The sequence below is a fragment of the Mugil cephalus genome, chromosome 16, assembly GCF_022458985.1.
Source record: "Mugil cephalus isolate CIBA_MC_2020 chromosome 16, CIBA_Mcephalus_1.1, whole genome shotgun sequence".
In the NCBI taxonomy this organism is placed as follows: Eukaryota; Metazoa; Chordata; class Actinopteri; order Mugiliformes; family Mugilidae; genus Mugil; species Mugil cephalus.
Window position 1 is genome coordinate 1,497,204 of NC_061785.1, and position 25,077 is coordinate 1,522,280.

The 25,077-nt window shown below is 40.9% G+C and overlaps 2 protein-coding genes and 1 pseudogene across 2 annotated transcripts; 2 read left to right on the forward strand and 1 right to left on the reverse strand.

The window, feature by feature from the left end:
- The window catches only part of LOC125022781, a 32,369-nt pseudogene extending 27,156 nt beyond the window's left edge, over positions 1-5,213 (forward strand).
- A 249-nt stretch (positions 5,214-5,462) lies between these two features.
- Positions 5,463-12,391, reverse strand: LOC125022782 (microfibril-associated glycoprotein 4-like). The gene is made up of 7 exons (XM_047609707.1): positions 12,361-12,391; positions 11,229-11,424; positions 6,605-6,758; positions 6,443-6,481; positions 6,267-6,363; positions 5,971-6,138; positions 5,463-5,901 (listed from the first exon to the last, which is right to left on the reverse strand). The coding sequence occupies exons 1-7, from the start codon at positions 12,389-12,391 to the stop codon at positions 5,648-5,650; spliced, it is 939 nt and encodes a 312-aa protein (XP_047465663.1). The 3' UTR covers positions 5,463-5,647.
- A 1,313-nt stretch (positions 12,392-13,704) lies between these two features.
- LOC125022960 (monocarboxylate transporter 12-B-like) lies at positions 13,705-23,998 on the forward strand. The gene is made up of 7 exons (XM_047609972.1): positions 13,705-14,153; positions 19,777-19,880; positions 19,964-20,107; positions 20,920-21,219; positions 21,364-21,763; positions 22,113-22,372; positions 23,502-23,998. The coding sequence occupies exons 1-7, from the start codon at positions 14,029-14,031 to the stop codon at positions 23,651-23,653; spliced, it is 1,485 nt and encodes a 494-aa protein (XP_047465928.1). The 5' UTR covers positions 13,705-14,028; the 3' UTR covers positions 23,654-23,998.
- The last annotated feature ends 1,079 nt before the right edge of the window (positions 23,999-25,077 follow it).

Genomic DNA, 25,077 nt, shown 5'->3' on the forward strand with positions numbered 1-25,077 from the left:
GTTCCAGGTGTGAGGAGGCGGAGTTTTTAACAGGATATAAATAAACCTGTAGGCTGGAAGCTTCACTTACGAGTCAAGAAGTTTCAGACGACTCACCTGAACTACAAACCTTCACCAGGTAAGAAAAGCTGGACCAAGACATACTTGATTTACATGAGATCTGTCAGGATTTTAATTTAGCTTCGAGTATTTTAGTTTCCTTACATATTTAACTGTTAATAATTGTTACACCAAAAACTGATTTAGAAAATGTTTGGCTTCATGTACATGGTGCTTTCTACTTATCTCAGGTTGGAGACATGGATTCAAATAAAAGCGTTTCTGCTCTGGGTCGACCTTTCGCCTTAGGGATGTTGTACGACGCCCGGAACGATAAACTGTTCACAGGTAAGATGTGCATCAGTCAAGGGAACTGCAACATGTCCTCCAGCCTTAAACCAAAGGTTGTTCAATGCAGATTCTGACACCAACATCCTACAGCATATTTGTGAGAACTCCATGACATACAGTAACATAGATTTCCACACGCCCCAAACTAGGATAAAACACATATATATGTATACTTCAAATTAAACGCAACAATACTATACTGTCAAACCACTTAATGATATAAAGACTGTTCATATACAAAACTGCGTCAATGAAATTATTTTTTTAAAAATCATTTTATGAAGCATCAATACTAATCCAAAACACTTTACAGAACCCAGAGTTATAATCATCCCCAGCAGCACTAGTCTAGAGTCACTTGATCCATCTCTAACTACATGCTCCACTGAACAATATGTCATGTAAAATGTTGTGTTTGCAACTTTCTGTTGAATTCCTCTGCACCCGAAGGACACAAATGTGAAATGTTATTGTAGTTTAGTTTTAGTTTAGTTTATTTATTTTGAAACATTTCTGATCTCCAGTAGCTTCTGTGGGTTATTTCTGGAACAAAGGATATTGGTGTCATCAGCAAATAAAATCATTTTCAGTGTTTTTGATACATTGCAAATGTCCCTGATATAAAGAACAAACAGTTTAGGCTCTAACACCGACCCTTGTGGGACTCCACACCTTATATCTAGGGATGATGATTTATAGTCGCCTATTTTCACAAAGTACCTCTTAAAAGTGCAAGTACCTCTTCTGTTAGTTCCATAAGTGCCATTACAGTTGATGTATTTCTTTTCTTAAACCATATTGTCTTTTCAATGAACTTGTCGAGTCAACAAAGAGTTTCTCTAATATTTTTGAAAACTGCGGTGGTATAGATACCGGCCTAGAGTTGGTGAAACACTGTCTATCTCCAGATTTGTGTAGTTATGACTTTAGCTGTGTTTAGGTTGGATGAAAAGCAACCCATTTTGAATGATGACTTGAAGATATAAATTAGTGGGTTTACTGTTGCTTTAATTATTTTATTTTTACTAAAGTCATGTCAACTGCATCCATCCTATCCACATTTTATTTTTAAATTTGCTGATGATATCAAGAATTTCTCTCTCCTTCACTGCTGTTGGAAAGATAGAGTTTGGATTCCTGTCTATATACTTATTTTCTGTTCCCTGTTTATCTGTAGATGGAACTTTGGTTTCTGCTGCCAGATTTGGTCATTGATTAAGAAGTTGTTAAACCCACTGACTATATAATCCATGTTATTGATATTCTTGTCCTTATCATGATTACAATTACATCCAAAGATGCTTCACGTTCATTCACTTTTGGTGAATGTAGCCTTGGCCAGGAAGACTTGATGAGTGTTTCAACCCTGAACCGCAACACCCTCAACGTTGCTGGGTTGGCAGTGGTGACCAAATCACTGCCCATTAATTCCTTCTGGCTTCCAGCTAAGCTCCTCTCTCCTGCTCCAAAAATGTAGCGAAATTTTTCTGGGACACACAATATCTAACCAAGTTCAGCTAGCTGACCTTCTACACAGTTAAGTTAGTTCACATTGTTTTGCCCATGGATATTCACAGACATGTTACCTCATCATAAATCCTCCATTGCTTTGAAGATTACCCATGATCCTTTGCCATTAGTAATCATGCAGGTACACCTTTGTGAAAGCTGGTGGCATGGTTGTCCCATTTAGCTGGATTTAACCTGAACCTTTTTAACATGTTAATCATAATATTAATTAACTTATTTTTTATCTTTAATATTTGTTTTCTGCTTCTACTGGTCTATATTTTATTAGTTTTTTTTTTTTTTTTGCAGGCATTTTGAATACCTTTCGTGATCCATGGATTATCTATATATTGTAAATGAAATGATTCCATGGAAACTTTAATCTCTTCCTTAATTGTCTACAGATTTCACATTGTGGGACAGAGAAACTATTGAGAAGAACAGTACTAAGCAGCCTCATACCAGCAGTACATATGACGTTACTGCTTCAGACACCATTGACTCCAAGTCGTCTCTGCTGGATGTTCAAGCCTCTCTGAAGGCCAGTTTCCTGTGTGGGCTGGTTGAAGTTGGAGGATCTGCCAGTTATCTGAATGACAAGAAGAAATCCAAGAAACGGAGCAGAGTGACACTTCAGTACAAGGCTACAACTGAATTTGAACGAATGACGATATCTCATCTTGAAGCCAAGAACATGCAAATAAAAGATATGCCCAAGAAGTGCTCCGCAACCCACATTGTGACCGGCATCCTTTATGCAGCAAATGCTTTCTTTGTGTTTGACAGCGAGAAGTTGGACGACAGCAGCGTTCAGGACGTCCAGGTCAGCATGGAAGCCGTCATAAAGAAGATACCAACAGCTGATTTTGAGGCTAAAGCTAAAGTCAAGCTAACTAATGAAGAACAAAAACTAACCGAGAAATTCTCCTGCAAATTCTATGGCGACTTTATTCTAGAAAGCAACCCTGCGACATTTGAAGAGGCCGTGAAAACCTACCAGCAACTTCCACAGTTACTTGGCCAAAATGAAGAAAAAACAGTTCCTGTCAAAGTCTGGCTGACGCCACTGAAGAATCTGGAGCCAAAAGCTCCTGAGTGTGAAGGAGAGATTTGTGTTGGGTTACTGAGGAAAGCTGAGAATGCTCTAGAAAGCATCAGCGAAATAGAAATGAGATGCAATGATGCTCTAGAAGAGGAAGTGGTCAAGCATTTTCCACCAATCTACAAAAAATTGAGCAAATTCAAAGATTGCTGTGAAGATTACACAAAAACACTCAAACAGGCCATGGAGAAGACGTTTCCTTCCATCCGTGCAGGTACAGAAGATGGTAGTTCTCTGGAAGAACTCTTGGACAACCAGGAGACGTCACCGTTCAGCCTGGAGAACCTGGACAAGTGGCTGGACAATGCAGAGAGAGAAATCAATGTTGTCAATTTCTGTGTGGAAATTATGAAAGAAGCACAGATCGTCGCAAATGGGTTCGATTTAGACCGAGGGATTCTGACTCCAGGTGTAGAGCATGCTCTCTGCTTTGTTTTCACCTCTCTGGAAACTGATGATCCCTTGATGGACCAGATGGCCGACTATGTGCGTAGTCACAAATCCAACGACGTCACTCCACCTACACGAGACAAGTGGTTCTTCTCAGATGAAGTGCTCACCAAGATGAGACAGAAAGCCACTGAATTCTCTAATATAGTCAAAGGCCTGAGTAGCAGCAGCAGGTTTCGCTTCCTTGTTGCAGCTGTACCCAATGAGGAGTTCCAAGGAGCGACCGTATACCACTACAAGGACAGCATCCTGAACACAGAGGATTTTTCAAAGCCAGATATTCCTGATCCCACAACTGTAACAGACAGACAGACTCTAATGTGGTGTAAGTATCTTTTGTTCATTTTTTTTTATTTTGTACTCAACATATTGAGGAGCTTATTTTTAGAATTAAAATCACTGATCAACGGATTGTGTCTTGTTCTCTCCATCAGACCACTGTGATCTCAGCTTTGACCCAGACACAGCACACATCTCTCTCAGTTTGTCTGAGGACAAGAAGAAGGCGACATGTGGAGACCGGCAAAAATATCCTGATCACCCACAAAGGTTTGATACGATACTTCAGGTTTTGTGCAGAGAAGGGCTCAGTGATCGCCATTACTGGGAGGTAGAGCTTAGTGAGGGCGATTCTATGAGTATAGCTGTCACATACAAAGGAATCAGTAGGAAAGGAGATACTTTAGAAAATAAGTTTGGAAGAAATACCAGGTCTTGGTGTGTTGGTGTCAATGAAGATGAAGAGTATACCACGTGGCATAATAATGAAGAGCATGAAGTCAAGAAGCCATCTCCTGGAAGCAAACGGATTGGAGTGTTTCTGGATTGGCGTGCTGGTCATTTGTGTTTTTACAAAGTCACCTCTGACACACTGAGCATCATCCACTCCTTCAAGGCTTCATTCACTCAGCCTCTTTACCCAGGAGTGTGGATTCAAGACAGTCCCAACTATGTCGCCCTGTGTCCAGCTGAGTAAGAACAGTTAAAACACCTGTAACCACAAAGTTAACTAAAAACAAATTCATTATTTCACTCATATCATATTTACATCATCTAATGTTTAAAGGTTTTATGGGGCTTATCTTTGATAAATACAAGATACTGTGTGATACCAAATGAATCTAAACTATATGCCTAATATTTTTACTGATAATGTACCTGGATTCTACCAGACCATCAAAGGTTCATCCAGACCCTGTCAGAATATCAGTTTGTTCCATCAGTGAATGGTCATGAAGTTTAGAATCATTGGTGTAAATATTCATTGTTTTTGATTTGTGGTTTTTGTTTATCTTTTTAAAAGCAACAGAACATTATGTCACTATTCTAGAGAATATACCGTATGATCACATCATGTTACAGAGCTTGTTGTTGTATTTTAAATAGTTTAGTTGTTGATGAGTACAAATGGGATCCTCAAAATTACTCTAATGCATCATAATCACTAACCCTCAGTCAACATTACTATTAATTGAGTTGAATATTAGGTAGTTTGGTAACACATAATCTGATTTTAAATATGTGGGAAACGTGGTGATGGTTTTTAATGTTTTTGTTATTATTTTAGAAAATAAATATAATGTGCCACTCAGAAAAGCACTCTAGGTTACGTCTTAGGATATTTTTAGTCAACAGCTGAATACAATACACTGACCCAGAATCCAAAACATGGACGTTAACGTGTTTAATATGTAGCTGATGTCTGTAACACTGAACAACTTCTGTAACACTGTTGGATAAAATCAATAAAGCTGAATCCTGAGTTGAACTACTGTGTACTGATTCCTATTTATTATAAAGTCCTGTAGCGAGTATGAAATTAGTAAAATTACTCATCCACACAATCATAAGACTTTAACTGGTGTCAAACAGGCAACTCTTAAATCTAAAATATGTATTAACCATTGGATTTACAGTCAGAAAGAGACAGAAGATAAAGTGAAGGCATCAGATCAGTTTTGCTTTGCTTCGTATTTATTGCAGCATTTAATGATTCAGATGGATCCAGACAGCAGAGACATCCAGACAGGATCAGGTTTATTTCAGATAGATTTTGTTGGCTCTAACACAGTGAAACGCTTTTAAAATCCACCTGTATTATACCGACTATACATGAGATTATATGATTAATTAATGAGAGAGAAAAGAAATAAATCACAATAGAGAAATATTCTGCTGTATGTTGGTCCTGGAGATTTACTGCACAGGACGGATCATCATGCTGATGGACTTCAGGGAGTAGTCATAACCCTTCCATTGACTCCACTCCACTCCAACAGCAAAGAGAGTTTTGTCAGCCCCCCAGCGATAAATTCCGTTGGGGTTTGCATTGAAACAAGTATTGTACCAGAACGCCCCCAGAAATGATCTGGCACAGTTTCCAGGCCAGGAGTCCTGATCTTTGTCAAAAGTGGAGAACTTCTGTCCATCGTGATAAGTCAGGGCGTCTCCTGCAGAAACAAGTATAATCAGACTGTTAATGGTGACAGAGTCTTTCTCTACAGTCTGTCTTAACTCACCTGCTCCTCCATCGATGAATCCAGACACATGAATTCTGTATCCGTCACATTCAGCGTCCACCTTGAATGAAGTGTACCGAGCAAACACTTTCTTTCCGTCAAAGTCCTCCATGGTGACCAGCAGCTCGTACTTCTGCTTGGTTGTCAGGTAGTGGATGTTGTCAAGACCTGAACACACATGAACACACACTGCTATCAGCCTGTAAAACCGGTCACAGCTTGACATCGGGTCCCAATCAGGGTTCAAGTTAATGTTTTAAGTCTTATGGAGTTAGTTTGATGGACGGATGTCTCACCGAGCCAGTATTCTCCAGTAGCGTTACCGAAGCCCAGCTTGTACTGATCCCAGGGTCTGTAGAAGTTCAACGAGCCATCCATCCTCCTCTGGAACACCTGGAGCACAACAAGGTTCACACTGTTTAGTTTTTGAGAAACACAAAGTGATGAAGTTGATTGTAGTTGAAATACTCACCATCCAGTGTCCTCCTTCTGAATCCATGTCACAGTAAACCTACGAATACACATGGTGGTAAATGTGAAACTTCAGCCAGAACTACAGTCAGATACATTTCAACAGTCTGTTATGGTTAATTTAGTTAGTATTTGTTGTATCAAATTATCTTGATGTCTTCACTGACCTTTCTTGAAGGGGGTAGATGGTGTAGACTCCAGTCTGGCTGCTGTTGTCTTGGTGGTGGATGAGTTCTGTGCAGCTGGTCAACATCGGAGTCAAGAGGAGGACAAGTGATATCAGCTGGAACAGAGATAAAATATAGGATGAAACTTTACTGATGGGTCATTCGATCCTGTTTAAATTCCTATTCAAACATGAATATGAATTCAAAACTGACCAAGTTTCATCCAGGTTCATCAATGGATGGAATTTCATCCATCAATCTATCCATGGTTGCAAGGATATGAAAGTATAAATGTACAAAATACGACTCATCTTTTCAGGCCACTGGCTTCTGTACATCACTCAAACAAGTTTCTCATCTTTACCTTTTGTTTAATATCGCCTACATTTCACTACATTGTTTGATGTGACAAACAACAATCTGATTATCAGTGGAAGAGTCGTGGAACTAGGGCTGCTACAAACAAGACATAGGTCTAATTCACGATGTGCTTCGATTAACGATCATGTAACAACACATTTGATTTCTTATGGAATAGACCAAAACTTTGCTCTGTTTTTGATCTGCTCACAGCCCTGGAGGTTCTACGAGCTCCGCAGCTACTGTCCAGTGACAAAATCAGAACGTGACATGTAGGTACATCAACGTCATTGCGTAACTTAGTGGGTTGATGCACTATTCCTGACCAGACCAAGCCCCACCCCACCCCACAGCAATGATACTCCTTGATGACAGCAGCCACAGACACACACAAAACACTTTAGGAACAACTAAAAAAACAAACAAACACAAAGAACAGAACAGGTCTCAAAAAGAGGACATTTCTGGAAAAAGAGGACGTCTGGTCACCCTAGACACCAAAGGGAACTCTTGGAAGGCCTATGTCCATTCTCTGATGAATCATAATCAGAGATAATTATCATAATGTTGTGTCTGATCGGTTTATGACCTATCTAGCCTTTTCATTTTATTTTTGACTCTTATTCTTATGTCTATGCCTGGTTCATATATGTTCTGTGTTGTCTTGAGACTTTTGGACAAAATAATTTCCTGGTGAGGATCAATAAAGTGATCTTGAATCTTGAAAGTTCAGGTACATTTTTAACAGGGCTGGTTTTGACCATGCCTAAAGTTTGAACTGGTTGTCACGGTTAATAGGTAGAGGTGTGTCTAGTAAACATAAATGGATCTTAGTTGAATGTCCCATGATATGTTTGATCAAGAGCAGGAACTACATCAGGTGAAGTTGATCCAGTTCCTAAACGGTTTGGTTCCTAACTCTGTGCCAACAGAGTTGTTTACTTTGCTAGGTGCTAATCAAAAGCTCAAGATTCCCTAGTGCAATTTCCCAAACATGACATAGGGATAATTCACTGATGCACTTCCAAAAAAAAATTAAAAAAAATAAAAATTTGACCTTCAGAGATCAGTTGATTATGGGAGTGGACCAAAACTTTGCTCTTTTCTTGATCAGCCCCAGAGCTTCTACAAGTTCCAGTGCTACCGTCCAGTGACAAAACCAGAACACGATAGACAGTCATATCATTGTCACTGTGTAAATTAGTGGGTCGACGCAGCATTCCTGTTCACACTGAAGCCAAGCTGATGAAATCCTGAGTCAATTGCCAGGTGAAAAATCTGGGTCGACCTTTTTGTGGGATGAGAAAGGTGCTTTAGACATTTGGAAATTTGCGTTGCGTTTGTCTGTGTCTGGACCTCTGGTCACCCTAGACACAAGAGGACGCCCCCAGATGGCCCATGTCTATTCTCTGATTAATCATAACCAGAGATAATTATCAAAGTGTTGTGCCTGATCAGTGTAAGATCCGTCTGGCCTGGGAACCCTTGGGATCACCCAGGAAGAGCTGGAATGTGTTGCAGGGGAAAGGGTTCAGGTCTCCAACATTTTGAATCGTATCAAATTATCCTCAAATTTGTTTTGGGAAGGTCTTTTTTCAGAACTGTGCATGTGCCACGTCCAGAAGTACTTGGATGACACCACCATCGTGGCCTGTATTCGGAGTTGGGGGGAAAGCGAGTATGCGAGTACAGGGAGCTGGTTGGGGCCTTAAGCAAGTTCCAGGAACCACTTGCAACTGAACACCACCAAGACCAAGGAAATGGTCATCGATTTCCACAAGTCCAAGTCAACCCCACCAGTCAGCATTGATGGGGTTGACATTACAGTTACCTGGGTGTCCACCTTGATGACTAACTGGACTGGTCAAAGAACCGTGATGTCTTGTTTAAAAAGGGAGTTGGCTCCACTTTCTGTTCAGGCTAAAATTGAGGAGGTGGGTGGACAAGGTCATTCTCAGGGCTGCCTCGGTTCTGGGGAGGAGTCTGGACTTTGTGGGGATTGTCACTGTTTCATGCTACATGAACGTCGTATAATAAACAAGAGTCGTTCATGCAGCAGAACGGCTTTTCAAACAACAGCCAGACGGATAATAGTACATTTTTAACCTCGTACGTAATGTGCGCGCTAATTCTGGTGCAGGTAAGATCCGCGCTATCCCTCAGACGGTTCTTCTTCTTCTTCTATGACCGGCTTTCTTGGACATTTTTGTTTCGAGGTCACACGTTGTGGAGCATGCGCACACGCATTATCCGATGAAAAAATGCGATTCACTGTATACACGCCGAAGAAAACCGAATTCCAAACACATTATCTGGGCGTCTCAATCAGATAATGAGAACTCTGATTTTAATTGGAGTGTTTACATGCAGTTAGGTTCTCCTGTTAGAGTCCGATTAAGGCAATAATTCGTTTTTTTCACGTGCATGTAAACGCACTGACTGAGACACTCTGGATCCACACTCACACACCTTACAATGTCTATATATCTCATGTCTGTGCATAAATGTATATTCCAGATAAATGGGACTGTAGATTAGACAATATATTTTTTGTAATTCTTACTACCTCATTCTTATTCTATTTTTTAAGATAGTTTTCTTTTTCTTTTCTTTTCTTTTCTTTTTGACATTTATTCTTATGTCTATGCCTGGTTCATATATGTTCTGTGTTGTCTTGAGACTTTTGGACAAAACAATTTCCCGTGAGGATCAATAAAGTGATCTTGAATCTTGAAAGTTGAGGTACATTTTTAACAGGACTGGTTTTGACTGGGCCTAAAGTTTGAACTGGTTCTCACAGTTAATAGGTAGAGGTGTGTCTAGTAAACATAAATGGATCTTAGTTGAATGTCCCATGATATGTTTGATCAAGAGCAGGAACTAGCTACATGAGGTTAAGTTGATCCGGTTGCTGATTCTGCGCCAACAGAGTTATTTACTTTCTTTTTTAAAGGTGCTAATCAAAAACCGCACATCAGTTCACATCAAGATTGCCTGGCGCAATTTCCCAAACATGACATAGGGATAATTCACAGATAGGGATGTCACGATTACTTGATTTCACAATTAAGTGCGGTGCGTGTAGAAGAAAATGCCATGTAGTCAATGTCTTCACTCAGTCAGTGAACGTTTGGCATTACCTCCTTTTGCTTTCTCCCATCTGTGCACAATCGTGCTTCCAGTCCATTTCATGTTTTACTAATTTGTAATTTAAACATAAAATAAATTAACCAAAATAATAGATACGTTTTATATGTGGCCACATAAAATTAGACTTCTGGCATAGATGACAATTGGTGACTTAAATAATTTAAATTTCTGTTTAATTGCCATTTTCGTGTATGTTTTGGATACTTGACTTTGTTGCTATATATTTTTGTTGGCATCAAAAGATACAAATACAGGAAACTTCAAGGAGTGTTCATGTGATTTTACATATGAACAGAGTTGTGAAATCAATCAACACGTAATAGTCGTGATTATTGTAATATTGTAATAAATTCTCTGACAACTCAGGAAAACTGGGCTGTAATGTAAAATAAAAAAACTGTAAAATGAAAAACAAAATGGACAAAAATGTCCTTCAGAGATCAGTTTCTTATGGGAGTAGACCTCAATTTGCTGTTTCTGAGCTGCTGCACAGACCCAGAGCTTCTACTGGCTCCAGGGTTATATCATCGTCATCGTGTAAATTAGTGGGTCGACACAGTATTCCTGTTCAGACTGAAGCCGAGCCGATAAAATCCAGGGTCGATTGCTGGGTCAAAACCCGGGTCGACCTTTTTGTGCGATCTGAAAGTAGCTGTAGACATGGAGTACCCACCTAGACCAGACCAGATCCCCCCACCCCATAGGAATGACTCTCCGTGATGGCAGCAGCCGTCCCCAACAGGATGCAGCCTGACACACGCACACAAAAACACTCACAACAACTCAAAACAAACAGAAATATGAAGAACAGAACGAGGTGTGGACCTGTTCTCCACGCTCACTAGATCGCAAACTGATCAAGTATTTGTGGGATGATCCACAGAGGCCCCTCCCCTTAAAGGCCCCCCCACTGCCAGACATCACTAGGACGACCAGGTTTGAGTTTGTGAAAAAGAGGACCTTTCAGGAGGGGGGGAACACACAGAGAAACGCAACACAACTTTGATGTGAACAACACCGAGGCCCTAGAGCAACATTCCAGACAAGTTCACCATGTGTACACGTGTACACAACGCTGCCAGCTGTCACACCATGTTCCTGTAAGCTTACTCATCGACATCCTCGATCAGCCCCAGGACCATGGTTTCATCTGCAGACTTAGCCAGCTGGATGGAGGCGTGGCCGGAGGCGCAGTCATCGGTGCACAGGGAGAACAAATAACGAGAGTAGGACACAACCTTGTGGAGCTCCAGTGGTGGTGGTGAGTGGGGCCGACAAGTGGCTGCCAACCCACACTTGTTGCTTCCTGATGGCGAGGATGTCCGTAATCCGCTGAAAGGCGTCCTTATCGCAGTCTGCTCTGATCAGATGGTTTCCAGGCAACTCCACAGTAGTGTCGGAAACTCCAGCCAGGTTTCACAGAAGAACAGTGCAGAGTTCCTCTGGAAGTCCTTATTAATGGGTGTAGTAGCAGTGGAGTCAAAAAAAGTCAGAGAAAACTCAGAAGGCATCAAGTCCCCTATGAGTAGGAGGGAGTTACAGTGAAAAGTGACGGATGATTACTAAAGTGCAATGTTAACACTAAAAAATAAAAATTAAAAAAATGAACAGATAAGTCAGGAGCACTGAAATACTGTGGCTACCCAGATGGGGGTCAGGCACCAAACTCCGGTTCCAGATTCTGAACAGATTATTTACTTTGAGTACCACATGTGTCATAGTTACTTCTCCATTCATGCATGTTTCATTGTGCAACTTTTACACAAGTCAGGGCACATTTTATGTTTCAGAATGGCATGTGTTTGAGCAGTGTGTCGTGTTTTAATTGTGTAGCGCCAGTATTATCAGCAAATTTTGAATTTCTTTCATGTTGTGGGTATCACAGCAGAATTTGCAGTTTCTCAACGCCAGAAATTCTGGGTCGGACCCGCCACTGTGGGAGCTGCGTGCATGTTTTTTCCTCACTCTAATATATCAATGGGTACTTTTTTTCGTATTGTATATATTTTTTAATGCTTTCAGTTTGTTGATGACCTGAAGAATGGCTGCTGATGTTAGAATAAATGACTGTGCCCTGCACAGTGTGGGATATCGCTATACAAACTGTATATAAACACAGTCACACTTGTGTTACCTGATCAGTCATGGTTCCCAAATATGACATGAGGCTAATTCACCTATTAACTATTGCGTAACAACACATTTGATTTGTTTGATTTTTTTTTTTTTTTAGAGGTCGCACTGCGCATGTCCTGAACATGAAAGCCCGCCATAGGGCCGCTAGAGGTCGCACTGGTCGCACTGCGCATGTCCTGAACACAGAGACAATAATGTCAGCAGAAGAAGAATCGTGTGTTGGTTTGACAAATAACACAAACAACCATGTCTATAATATATATTCTTCCGTCTCTATTTCTTGTACATTTGTTCATATGCTGATTCTGTGCACTATTTGCTTACTCTACTTTCAATCATTTTACTAGATATTACTTTTATTTTATTTTATTTTATTTTAACATCGTTTACTTGTAATTCTTCAGTGTTTTATATACATATAAACTGTGAGCTATTGTGACAAAGCAATTTCCCGTGTGGATCTGTTAACTACTTTAATTAAATAAAAAATATTACATCACATTATAAAATTAAACCTGTTTTTTTATGAAATACGTTTGTTTTAGGTTTGACCATACAGCTGGATGTATTCATACCAAACTATAATATTAATATATTAATTTAGACTACAAACTAGAAAATATATAATTATATACAGTATATATATAATGAAATCAAATCTTGGTCCTGACTTTAGTTCTAGTCCTAGTCCTGGTTCTGGTTCTGGCTCTAATTCTCTAATAATGGAGTTAAATCTGTTTTATATGAAATACATGACATGAAACGTTATATTTTGCTGGATGGATTTATACCAAACTACAATATAACCCGATACGTTGTAGTAATAAAAAATGTTTTAATTCTTGTTGTTGAAATGAACGTATTAATTTAAAGCATGAAATGAAGCCCTGGTTTGGGTTTTTTTCTTTTTTAACTGAGTCTTATTTTTAAATGAGTGAAATGTGCTGATACTGACGAGACAAAATAAGTTGAGATGAACTAATAAGAAGCAAATTCAATGTCGAGAAAAAAAAGTCACATTTAAAACCCAGAAATTAAATAAGATGAATTATTATTATAGTTTTATTATTGTTATTATTTAAACAAACAAAAGCTTATTGTAATGTAACAAACAGTGAGGGCCTGAGCCAGCAGGGGGCGCCACATCTCCACAATATACAATATTGTATTAGAAACTACAGTAGAAGTGGACTGACTCTGGTTCTAGTTCTAGTTCTGGTTCTGGCTCTGATCCTGATATTGGTCCTGGTCTGTAGAGGGGATCTGGCCCTGGTTCTGGTCCTGGTTCTGCCTCCAGTGTTGGTCCTGACCCTGGTTGTAGTCCTGGTCTGTAAATGTGACCCGGTGACCTAACTCCCCCACAGGATGTAAACCTACACCCATAAACACCAGCCAGACCAGTCTGACTGGGTGCGCTTCTTTAAGATCACCAGACCCGCTCCCCGCCCTGGGTGGGGGGAGGTGCGGGTCTGGTGAATGAAGCGTCCCGTGTCCCGTCTGCACATGTTGTTGTTGCCGAACCAGAGAGGGTCTGGCGGGGTCAGAAGGGGGGCCCTGAGGACCTGGTTAATGATTGAGGGTCAGCTGGTCACTTATTGACCGGAGCACCTCTTCTTCTACTGCTACTGGTCTCAGCTGGACTCAGGTCTAGAGAGAGACGAGGACCTGGAGCTCTGCAGCTACAACTTCAGCGGGAGGCACTCATTACCTGGGACCAGGATCCGGATCGAGACCGGGACCAGAGACCGGCTCGGGTCGGTCTGCGGCTGCAGGGATGGCTGCGGGGAAGCGGCAGGGTGCGGGTCCGGGTCCGGGTCCGGGTCCTCCGGACGGCGGCTGGGGCTGGGTGATCGTGGGCTGCTGCTTCATGGTGACGGTGTGCACGCGCGCAGTGACCAGGTAACACGCACGCACACACATACATATAGAAAATAGAATAACATAACATAAAATAGCACACACACCTGTTGATAGACACGCGTGTGTGTGTGTGTGTGTGTGTGTGTGTGTGTGTGTGATAAACATATAAGTTGCATCATGAGGCCAAAAGCAGCTTCAGGTAGAACACACTGAACAGGTGAGTGTCTCTTTGTCCACCCGTGGGTCCAAGCTGTTGTGAAATAGTTCCCAATAACTGTTAGGACCATGTGTGTGACTCTGGGTTAGAGGTCGGGTGTGAAAACCATCCACAAAATAACACTTCAAATAGGTTACGCTTCTAATTTAGGATTTGTACGTGTAAAAAAATGAGTCTTCTTCAGTCATTTTTCGTAATAGTTGTGGATGTATGTGCAGCATTGGTTGATGTTTTCATTAAATGCAGCAAACAGAGGTGATTTATTCTGACTCGAGGCAGAACATGACTGTGATGGTGATTTGGTTCTTATCGGAGACAATAGAGGCGACTGTGTCGTTTGAGAGGTTAGAGGTTTGAAACCAACAGGTAGAAAAGCTCCATATAAAAGCAAGGTCATTTACCATTTACCATCACCAAGAGATGCTAAAACGACTAGAGCAACGATCGAAAGTAAAACAAGTAGAGCAATGAGATAAAGTCAAACAACTAGAGTAACCAAAGAAAGTAAAACAACTAAAACATCTGGAGCAACAATAGAAACTAAAACCATACAAAAAGCTACTACCCAAACTTAAACAACTACATCAACCACATAAATTAAAACAGTGAGCAACTAGAGCAACTACAGCAACGTGTGGGCTTTACCTCCAAAATAAAAACAGCAGAAAAATGAAAGAAAACGTACTATTTTCACAGTAAATGACAAGAAGGTTTTTTTTTTTTCAACAGTAAAAGAAACAAATGAATGTCTGATTTGTGAAGCTACTGTGGCAACGTGGAAAAATGTGGAGAGACACCTGAGTTTAGTACGTGTTCAGGCCTGTACGTACACTGTGTGTGTGTGTTTTTTGTTTTAAATATTACTGGTAGTTAATGAAAACCTCAAAGAGTCGAGAGAGAGAGGAGTCAGGGATGGGATGGCTCTAATCTTTAGTTTCAAACATGTATAAAGCAACACAGGAATGGACCCAGTGAACATGAGCAACACAAAATAAAAAATAAAATAAATATTCCATATTCTACATGCCTGAAAAGGAGAGGGAGGGAGTATAGTTGTGTGTCCATGTAAATCATTGTTTCTTTATTTTGAGGATTTATTTGCACTAATGTGAGAGGATTCATTATTACTATTAGAGGTGAACTGTATGACTGCGTTATTCAGGAGGTTTGTATCAAACAGGTAGACGCTCGTATTACTCTGTACCCTTAAAGTAGCTCTCAGTTTCTAAAAGGTTGGCAACCCCAAGAACTAGAGCAACTAGAGCAACTAGAGCAACTAGAGCAGCAACCAGCAGCTGCAGCTCAGTCTATGAATAGTTAAAGTTGTTTGTTTTTTTTTCCATGAAGCAGCTTGTTTTACTGATGTGAAGACAAGATGAGCGTCTGTTCCTGTCAACGCCTCTCAGAAACGCACCATGACTCACACACTGTAACACACACATTAACACACTCTGTCACACAACAACATAAAACAACATACCAACATTTAATGATTGGCATCAAGACAACGTCTTGTCGAAACATGCACCAGAAATGTCCTCACAAGCTAAATTAATACTCAGCCTGACACACGCAAACACACACAAGGTTGTCTTACAGCTGATAGTAAACAACTTGTTGACAGATTCTTTAGTTGCTCACAGGAAGCGTCTGACTTCTGATTTCAGCCTCTGCAAATATTAACTGAAAGGACATGAAACATAGATAAAGAGGATAATAACCCGACCCAGACGAACAGAGGACCTGCTGATTGGCTGGAGTTTAACGGTGTCCCCAGTTGTCCATATTAAACACTAATCTGTGGCTAGTTAGCTTAGCATAAATACTAAAACAACTAGAGCAACTATAAACTATAAAAGGAATAATAACCAGACCCAGACAGAGGACTTAATCATTGGATGGAGGTTAACGGCGTCCCCCAGATGTCCATGTTAAACACTAACCCGTGGCTAGTTAGCTTAGCATAGATACTGTAAACTGCATTATTTGTCCAACCTGTAACATTTATTAACTTTACTGAGACGAGGACTCGTTTGTGGTTGATTTGTGTTAATCAGTGATGGCGGGTTGGTTTTGTTACTTGTGGACAAGCAAGATTTTTTTTTTTTTTACTTATGCTAAGCTAACCTCCAGCTCTTCTGACCACAAGACAAGAGTGAGAATAAATGATTCAAGATTCAAGATCACTTTGTTGATCCCACAGGGAAATTATTTTGTCGTAAAATAAGAAAAAATGTAAATGTTGGACGGATTCACAGATAAAACATAAAACAGGACAGACTGATGATCTTTCTGTACGGTGGCCTCTTCAGGACATTTGTCCAGTCTGCAGTAAAGGGACATTTCATCCAAACTGTAAACCCGTTGACCTCCACTGTGTTCCAGCTGAAACATTAAGAGACGCTTTGAAGGCCTCGCTGAGACTCTGACACCTGAACAAACACCAGGTCCTGTCTCTGACTCCACATCAGGGGCTGCGAAGGCCACACGGTGCATTCAGGGTCCCCGCTAGGACACTGTGTCCTCATGTAACACGTTTTCAGGTTCGTCTCTTCAGGTGGTTTCACAAATCGTTATTTCATCAGTTGATAACGTCACAAGCTGAAATTAGAGCAACCACAGAAACTAGAGCAACTAAAACAACTACAGGAATTATAGAAACTACCGGAACCAAAGCAACCAGAGCAACTATAAAAACTAGAGCCCCCCACCCCACCTCCGCCCCCAACTACATCTAGACGTCAATGTAAGTTTCTGATGATTTGTACCCACAGTTTCTATTTAAACCTAGAAACTAGAGCAACTGCAGAAACTAAAGTAACTGGAGCAACTGTAGAAACTACAGAAACTAAAACAAGTATAGATATTAGAGCAACTATTGAAACTATAGAATCTACAGAGACTAAAGCAACTAGAGCAACTATTGAAACTAGTGCAACTGCAGAAACTAAAGCTGGTGAAACCACAGTAACAAAATCAGCTGGAACAACTGCACAAACTAGAGCAGCCAGGTACAGAAACTAAAACATCTCGAGCAGCTACGGAATCAGTTTAATCCTGTCCTGACTTTGTTTCCACTCGTCAGTCCTGTTTTCAGTTTGAAACCCAATCCTGATCCGAACACAATCGCCATTTTAAGACGAGGAACAAAAGAAGCTTCCCAAATTAAAATGGATTAAAATGGAGGCAACGTTGTTGAGCTTCAAATAAAGGAAGAGCTAGATCAGAAGTCTAGAGACCAGATCTAGAGACCAGGACTCTAGAGCGACGATAGAAACTGAAACAACTAAATATAAAAAAAACTAGAGCAACCGCAGAAACTAAAGCAGCTAGGGCAATGTTAGGCTAATGCTAATACCGAGCCTACCAGGCTGATATCGCGTTTTAGTCCCGCCTACTGCTCCGATTGGACAGATTTTCTGATGGAGAAGATGCTGGTTGATGAGATCCCAGGCCTGGACTCTAACCTGGACTCTAGGGACCAGGTCAGATCAGGATGTTAATAAAAAGGTCCGGCCACATTCCTGCAGTAACATCTCATTTTGTTTTTGCATTTGAAAAGTGTGAGCTAAAGGTTTGAATTTCTTTGGTTGCATAGATCAGGTCTAGACTCTGCAGTTGTAGCTTTAGCCCCGTTCACACTGGACCAGTTTAGTCTGGGACCTCTGGTAATCTGTTATAATGTTGGTCGTCTGTGATCTTAATCCTGTGTGAATCATCCATCTTCTTGTAGTTTGTGAAGTAATAATTACACCACAAATGACCTGAACCCTGTTTCTGGTACCACAGAGGTCCTGAGATAAAACTGATCCAGAGAGAATCAGACTCTCTGGGATTAGTTTTTTACTTTTTCTAGACTTTTTTCTTCAGAATCATGAAGGATGTTTAATAAATCAAAGTGTGGACAGATGTTAGGGAGCAAATGGAGACGTCTCTGACCCATTCACACATTTAGACCTGGGATGAAACCATTAAATCCACCATTAATGTGTTCATCTGCTTTAAAATACTGACAGTTCTTCCATTGTTTCTTCCTGGGAATTTATTCTCCATTAAAATTTGCAAAGTAACTGTAAAGTTGTCAGAAAGTGTAAATTATCTCCTGACCTGCAGCAGAAACACAAAATACGAGACGAACCACAGGACCAGGTCCCAGGTAAAACTAACACAAATAGAGCGTTAATCTGGTTTCCCGGCAGAAACACAAACTGCTGTTTTCCTGTGACCTTTGACCCATGTTTCCTGAGGTTTAGAAACAGAAAACACGTGTTGGGGGGTTTCGGCTTCGACTCTTGGATGCTCCCAGTCAGACAAGTTACGTAACATTTGTGTCTTGCAGCCTGAAGTCCACCACGAAACATTCTTTCTGCACATGTGATGGTTATACAACTTCTACCTGACCCTGCGCTGACCTGCCCTGCAGCGCTGCCAGCAGATATGATCATTAATCAATAATCTGGTTCACTCTGGCGCCTCATTCATTTCCAGTGAGAGGTTTCCATATCCGGGCATTTAGCAGCGGCCATGTTAACGTTACTATGGTTACAGCTGCAGGTTATTGTAGATTGATGGGAGATTAGTCCACTGGTCCACTGGTGCTCTAGTTTGACATGCACACTAAATGTGGACGTAGTTGTCCTCCAAAGACCTTTGGACCCGTCCCTTGTCGTTAAGGTGTAAGTGGAAACCTGAAAACCTGGTTCTACTGTGCTGAGACATAAGTTTGTGAAGGAGAAACATATTTTTCTTCTGGTTCTTCTAGTTCTTCTTCTTCTGGTTCATCATCTTCATCAGGCTCTTCTTCATCATCCGTGTGCCATGGAGTTGAATTGATTTACCACTAAATGGCTCTGATTGGTTGAAGGAACCTCTCGTATGAGTCCAGTGCCTGCACATTAGAAACCACCCAACAACAACCATCTGGCAACTGAAACATGTAGTGAAGAGGTTGTTTGTTCTTCGGGGCTGCAGGGGGCGCTGCTCAATAACCTACCGGTGTCGGTCGGGTGGGAGGGAGCTGGTGATTTTAAAGTTATCCATATTAAACTGAAAAAAAAGAAACAAAAAAGGAAACCCAACAAGTCTTCCTAGTGTCAGATTTTGTTTTTGGATAATCGACAACCTGGAGCTTGTTTGCTTTTAGTTTGAAAAAGTCTAATAAGAGCTTTAAAAAAGAAGTTTAATAGATGAAATGTTGTTTATTTAAACAAAAAGGAGTTTGCGGCGTCCCAATGCATTTTTTCACTTCCGATACGAATCGTACATACTTTTATTACTTATTTTGTGTCGTGAAACAATGCTACTTTGTTAGAACCTCAGCTGTTGTTGTGATCGTGTTCTGCTGGTAGAAGTGCTGAAATATAATCCGATACATGTTTTTCTGCTGATATCGATAACAGAAATACTGTAGTAACTCTAATAATTGACGCTCCTCTGTGTCTACAGGTGCATCTCCATCTTCTTCGTGGAATTTCAGACTCACTTTGAGGCCGACTACGCGGCGACGGCGTGGATCCACAGCCTGGTGGACTGCACCACGATGCTCTGTGGTCAGGGCCCTCGCTCCACATTCACAGCGGTTTCCAGAGCGCTTCACGTCCAACCAGCTGAACATGTGTTTGTGTTTGTGCAGCTCCGGTCGGCAGCCTGGTGGGGAACCGCTGGTCGTGCAGGGTTGCCGTGATGCTGGGGGGACTCTTGTCCTCGTGCGGCCTCCTCATCAGCTCCTTCGCCACCAGCCTGGAGATGCTCTACATCAGCATGGGCGGACTCACAGGTTGTAACCCCGAGGCGTCTTTACAGTTTCACAAGAATAATAATGTTCCCTGTTGCTTTAGTGCAAAGAAGAACATCATGGAAGTGTTTTCATATTACAAAACATGGAATGAACAGCTGGACATTTCTAAAGTTAAACTTTCGCGTGAAACCGAGGAATAAGACTTACTTTAACTGGAAAACATTACACTTAATGTCTTCATCTGTGGGTCCGATTAGACCGTCTGAAGGACACCTGGTTATAGGACATAAAAAGACTTTTTTACTTTTCTGAAATATATTTTTTAATGTTCCTGAGTTAAATCCAGATGAATGAATGTCTCATATCTGGTTCCTGGTCCTTAAACTAATGTAAACATGTATTTAGAGCAGTAGAACATCATCAACATCATCACATTAGAAACATTATGACACTTGTTCTTCTTCATGGTTCCTAATAAACCAGTTCAGAGGGGGACCTTGTAGACCACATTAGACCCTGATTAGACCTGACGATGTTTCCTGGATCTTCTCTGATTGGCTCAATGAAAACCACATGACAATAAACCTCACTGATAGATAAAGTTACCACACATGGTTCCTGGTCTATGGAGGATTAACTCGTCTCCAAATAAAGACATGACAACATGTAACACAAACAAGTGCAATAATTGAATAAGTGGGTCATTACGTCATTTCAGTGTTTTATATTTTGTACCTATTTTTTGACATTTGCTTTATCCTTTTATTTGTTTATAGTTATTCCAGTACTACCTCTTTATGTCTAATTGTCTCTAATTGTCCTGACTGGTTGATCGTCCCTGGTCCTGGCAGGTCTTGGCTTCGCCCTCTGCTACACCCCGGCCATCGCTCTGGTCGGATGCTACTTCCGCCGCAGGAAGGCGTTGGCGTACGGCATCGCCATGTCGGGCAGCGGCATCGGGACCTTCGTGTTGGCTCCGGCCGTGACGCTGCTCATCGAGCGCTACTCGTGGAGGGGGGCGCTGCTCGTCCTCAGCGCCTTCGTAGCCAACCTGTGCGTCTGTGGCGCCCTGCTCCGACCAATCACCTCGCAGGAGGACGAGGAGGAGGAGGACGAGGAGGACGAAGGGAGCAAGGAGGAGAAGCAGCCCTGTACGTAGGGAACGTTAAACATCCAGTATCACCCCATCTGATCCTTAATGTCCCCGAGTCGTCCCCTGTAGGGACGTCCCTCTCCGTAAAAACCACCCAACAACTTTCTTTCTAACTCCTTAAATTCCATCTGTTCCTCTCTAGGTGACGTCTCATCTCAGGACACCGAACTCGCCTTAAAACTGTCCAAAGAGTCCAAAGAGTCCGAAGAGTCCAAAGATGGCCTCTTGTCATCTGCAAAGTCTTCGTTGCCTCTGGTGTCCCAGGTGGTTCCAGGAAAGGCCGACGGCGTCCTGAGGAGGTGGAGCTTCAGCTCCTGCTTCCTGTCCAGCAGGGAGTACCGCTTCCTGCTGATGCCGGACTTCCTGGGTCTGGCCGTGTCCTTCCTGTTCCTGGCCAGCGGCTGCAGTCTTCCCTTCGTCTACCTGGTGCCGTACGCTCTGAGCGTCGGCGTCCACCACCAGCAGGCCGCCTTCCTCATGTCCATCCTGGGCGTCATCGACATCGTGGGGAACATCACCTTCGGATGGTTGACCGACAGAAGGTAGCTTCAGTCCAGGCTGGACCTAAAATAATAAGACATGAGCTGTAAAGTCAAAGCTCGTACATGCAGGAATGTACAGGACGTTACAGTACAGGTGGTACTTGAGTCCATCATTTGTGGCAGGTTTAGTTTTAACTGCGTCCCGAGGGTTGGAACCAAACATGGAGAAGCGGTTTGTAGTTTTTGTGCATGGCCACATACCTGGAACAAACCCCCAAAAAACTACAGATCTCAGACAGAAAGCTTTTATTTGCTTTGTGTTGCTTCCTTCTTTTAATATCATCTTGTTTTTATCTTGCGTTGTGTCTGACTTGTGTCGTATAAATAACCCGTTGTTGAATGTGTCCAGGTGTCTGAAGCCGTACCGTCTGGCCTGCTACGTCTGCTCGGTGGGGATGGAGGGGCTGTGCTGCCTGTTCGCGCCGCTGCTCCGCTCCTTCCCGCTGCTCGTACCCTTCGCCGTCCTGTACGGCTACTTCGACGGCGCCTACGTGGCCCTGATCCCGGTGGTGACGTCGGACGTGGTGGGGGCGCCGTACCTGTCGTCTGCGCTGGGCGTGGTCTACTTCCTGCACGCCATCCCCTACCTGCTCAGCCCCCCCATCGGAGGTGAGCACACACCTCCATCATTTAGGACCAAAAAACACAACACAAACACAAAAAGGACTCTAGCCTGAGAGGTGTGCACATATTTCTGCACCTTTCTGGGCCATTTTGCACCTCGCTGCACCTTATTTGCACATTATTACACTCGACTGGGATTTGCAGAAAACTGCACTTTACATTTTCTCTGCACATGTTTTTTTTTCTAAGGGTGTTTTTTCTAAATGTCTGTGTATTATACATGCGCTTTTAAGCCGAGAGAAAATTTCGTTATGTTCTCATAATGACAGTAAAGACTCAAGCTGCAGCCAAACATTGAACCGTTGTTGTATATAGGCTGATTTTATTTATTTTATTATATTTTTCTCTCTATCCATAGTGTATTCTGTCTTTACGTTTGGTTCATATAAATTTTTTGAAATTTTTAGAAAGAAAAGTTTTTTCGTTTTTTTTTTCGGTAACCCTAACCAAGAAGTTATCAAAAGACAATTTAATTTAAAATAAATACATTAAATAAATAAATGTATCTGATCTGATATCACCTGAAATATATTTTTTAATTATTTAAATAATTGTGACTATAATAAGCAACAGTTAATCACTGGAATTTTCTGGTGACTGAATAAAAATGGCAAATAATGGCCCAAAATCTTGAAATAATTTTAAATATTTATATTATATTTAGATATTTTATTTTTATTTTCCATGAAATAATTAAAAAGGAAAACCTGATTAAAATTAATCTTGAATACAGTTATTCATTATTTTTTAATATTATAATTATGAAACTAAGAAATCACTTTAAATAACCTAAATGGTTTTTTTTAAACTAATTCGAAATATTTCTCCAGTATTTTCTAACTTAATTAAAAATTATTTTAAATAAGAAATACTCAACATCAAATTAATTACAACAGTAATTAAGGAGACTTAAAATTTTTGGTTTTTAAAAATAATTTTCTACAATAAAAAAATTAAAAGGAATTACACCAGCAGTTAAGATTTGTTTTTTTCTGTAATAAAATAAAATGTAAATCACTTTAAAAGTCATTTCGGGTTAAAAGCTGAGGTCGTGTGGATGTTTTTAGACTTAATAAATATTTTAGATGCCGATCTTCTTCGTCTCTTCCTTCAGGGTGGCTGGTCGATGTCACAGGAAGTTACACCGCCACCTTCTTCCTCAGTGGCGCCGCCCTGCTGGCCAGCGCCGTCGTCCTCGCCGCCGTCACTGGGATTCGCCACGTCCACCACCGGCTCACCGTCGCTAGGGGCAACCACCCCGTCTGACCACGGGGGTGGTGGATTTGGAGGAAGAAATGGGATCCGTCGAAGGGGAAAGCGATCAAACATGGTTTAGAGTCCAGAGACAAACGCTTTGAACCCGGTGACGAGCATCGACGGTTTTTATCTGAACTCTGGACGGACTAAAGCCACAGCAGGAGCCGCCTGTACCGAATAAACTGGACACCTTTTTACCTTTTTACTAGCTGCTACTTGTTTGAACAGAATCTATATATTTGTACGTATTTGTGATTTCATTTGTTTCTGGTGCAGAACGTGTTTTATTGACCCAGCATCGACCCCAGTGTCACCAGTCTGGGAGAGTTCGTGGTTAACGATGCGGCTCTGAACGCGTCATGATGCTAACGTCGGTGCTAACGTCGATGCTAACGTCGATGCTTCGGCTCCCAGGAGAGAAGCCGACCAGGTGCTTTCCGACGATCGTTTCCGGTTCGAGTCGATCGTCGATCAGGATTTTTACTTTTTCCGGTAGAAAGTCGGAGGAAAACTTTCAGGCTTTAACTCAGGAAGAAGAAGAAGAAGCTGCAGATGTTGTTGATCATTTACAGCGACGGAAGTAAACGTTTGATGTTTGTCTTAAACATTTCTCATCAATAAAAGAAACTTTTTTTTTTCCAAATCTGTGTTCATTTCCTGTAGGTTTTAAAATAAAAGTTCTTAAGGGGATTTATTTTAATTTATTTTTAATGTCCTGCTCTAAATCTCCATGAAGGTTCAGATTTAGTTTCTAAAAACTCAGAGATGTTGTTGCTACTGGGTTTCATTTCATTCATTCAGTGCAATTACTGAACTGCAGCTTGTTCTAAAATATGTTTCATCTCCTCAGATCATCTCAGTTTATCTCCAGTGTTTATCAGGTTCTACATCAACTCCTCCAGAGCTCCAAACATTTTATTACACGTTCAAGACTTTCTTCAAATAGACAAATAGAAAAACGACAAGAAGGAAGTTCTGAGCGAATCAGAATAATTTCTTTTTAGAAATAATTAAATATTTAAATGAGATTAAATATGTTTATAATAAAAATAAATTGCTAAAAGTTTTTAAAAAAAGAATTACTTAAAACTCAAATCACAAAATGTATTGAAAGAAAGAAATCCCAATAATGTGATGCCCAGAAATAAGAACATTTGAAATCACTTAAAAAAAAACATCAGGTTAAAAATAATATTTAATAAAAGAAAAATCCTTCAGTTATAAACAAAAATAATAAAAACGTGTTAAAAAAATCAGTCAAATAATTAAAAAATAATAATAAAAAAAATACAAAAACCTAATAAATGTGATTAAAATGGTCTGTTAATAAAGAAATCCTTATGTAATGCCCGAAAATAATAAAACTTAAAAAATATTTGAAAACGCTTCAAATATTAAAAAAAAGAATTACATTTAAAAAAGAAAAACCTAAC

Bases quoted from the DNA above. Each gene is read 5' to 3' on its own strand.
- LOC125022960 (XM_047609972.1), top strand. From the start codon at position 14,029: ATGGCTGCGGGGAAGCGGCAGGGTGCGGGTCCGGGTCCGGGTCCGGGT. The intron at 14,154-19,776 runs GTAACACGCACG...CTGTGTCTACAG, and splicing joins TGCACGCGCGCAGTGACCAG to GTGCATCTCCATCTTCTTCG. The intron at 21,220-21,363 runs GTACGTAGGGAA...GTTCCTCTCTAG, and splicing joins CAAGGAGGAGAAGCAGCCCT to GTGACGTCTCATCTCAGGAC.
- LOC125022782 (XM_047609707.1), bottom strand. From the start codon at position 12,391: ATGGCGGGCTTTCATGTTCAGGACATGCGCA. The intron at 11,425-12,360 runs GTGCGACCTCTA...CCTCGCCATCAG, and splicing joins TCATGTTCAGGACATGCGCA to GAAGCAACAAGTGTGGGTTG. The intron at 6,482-6,604 runs GTGAAGACATCA...GTGTATTCGTAG, and splicing joins ACCCCCTTCAAGAAAGGTCA to GTTTACTGTGACATGGATTC.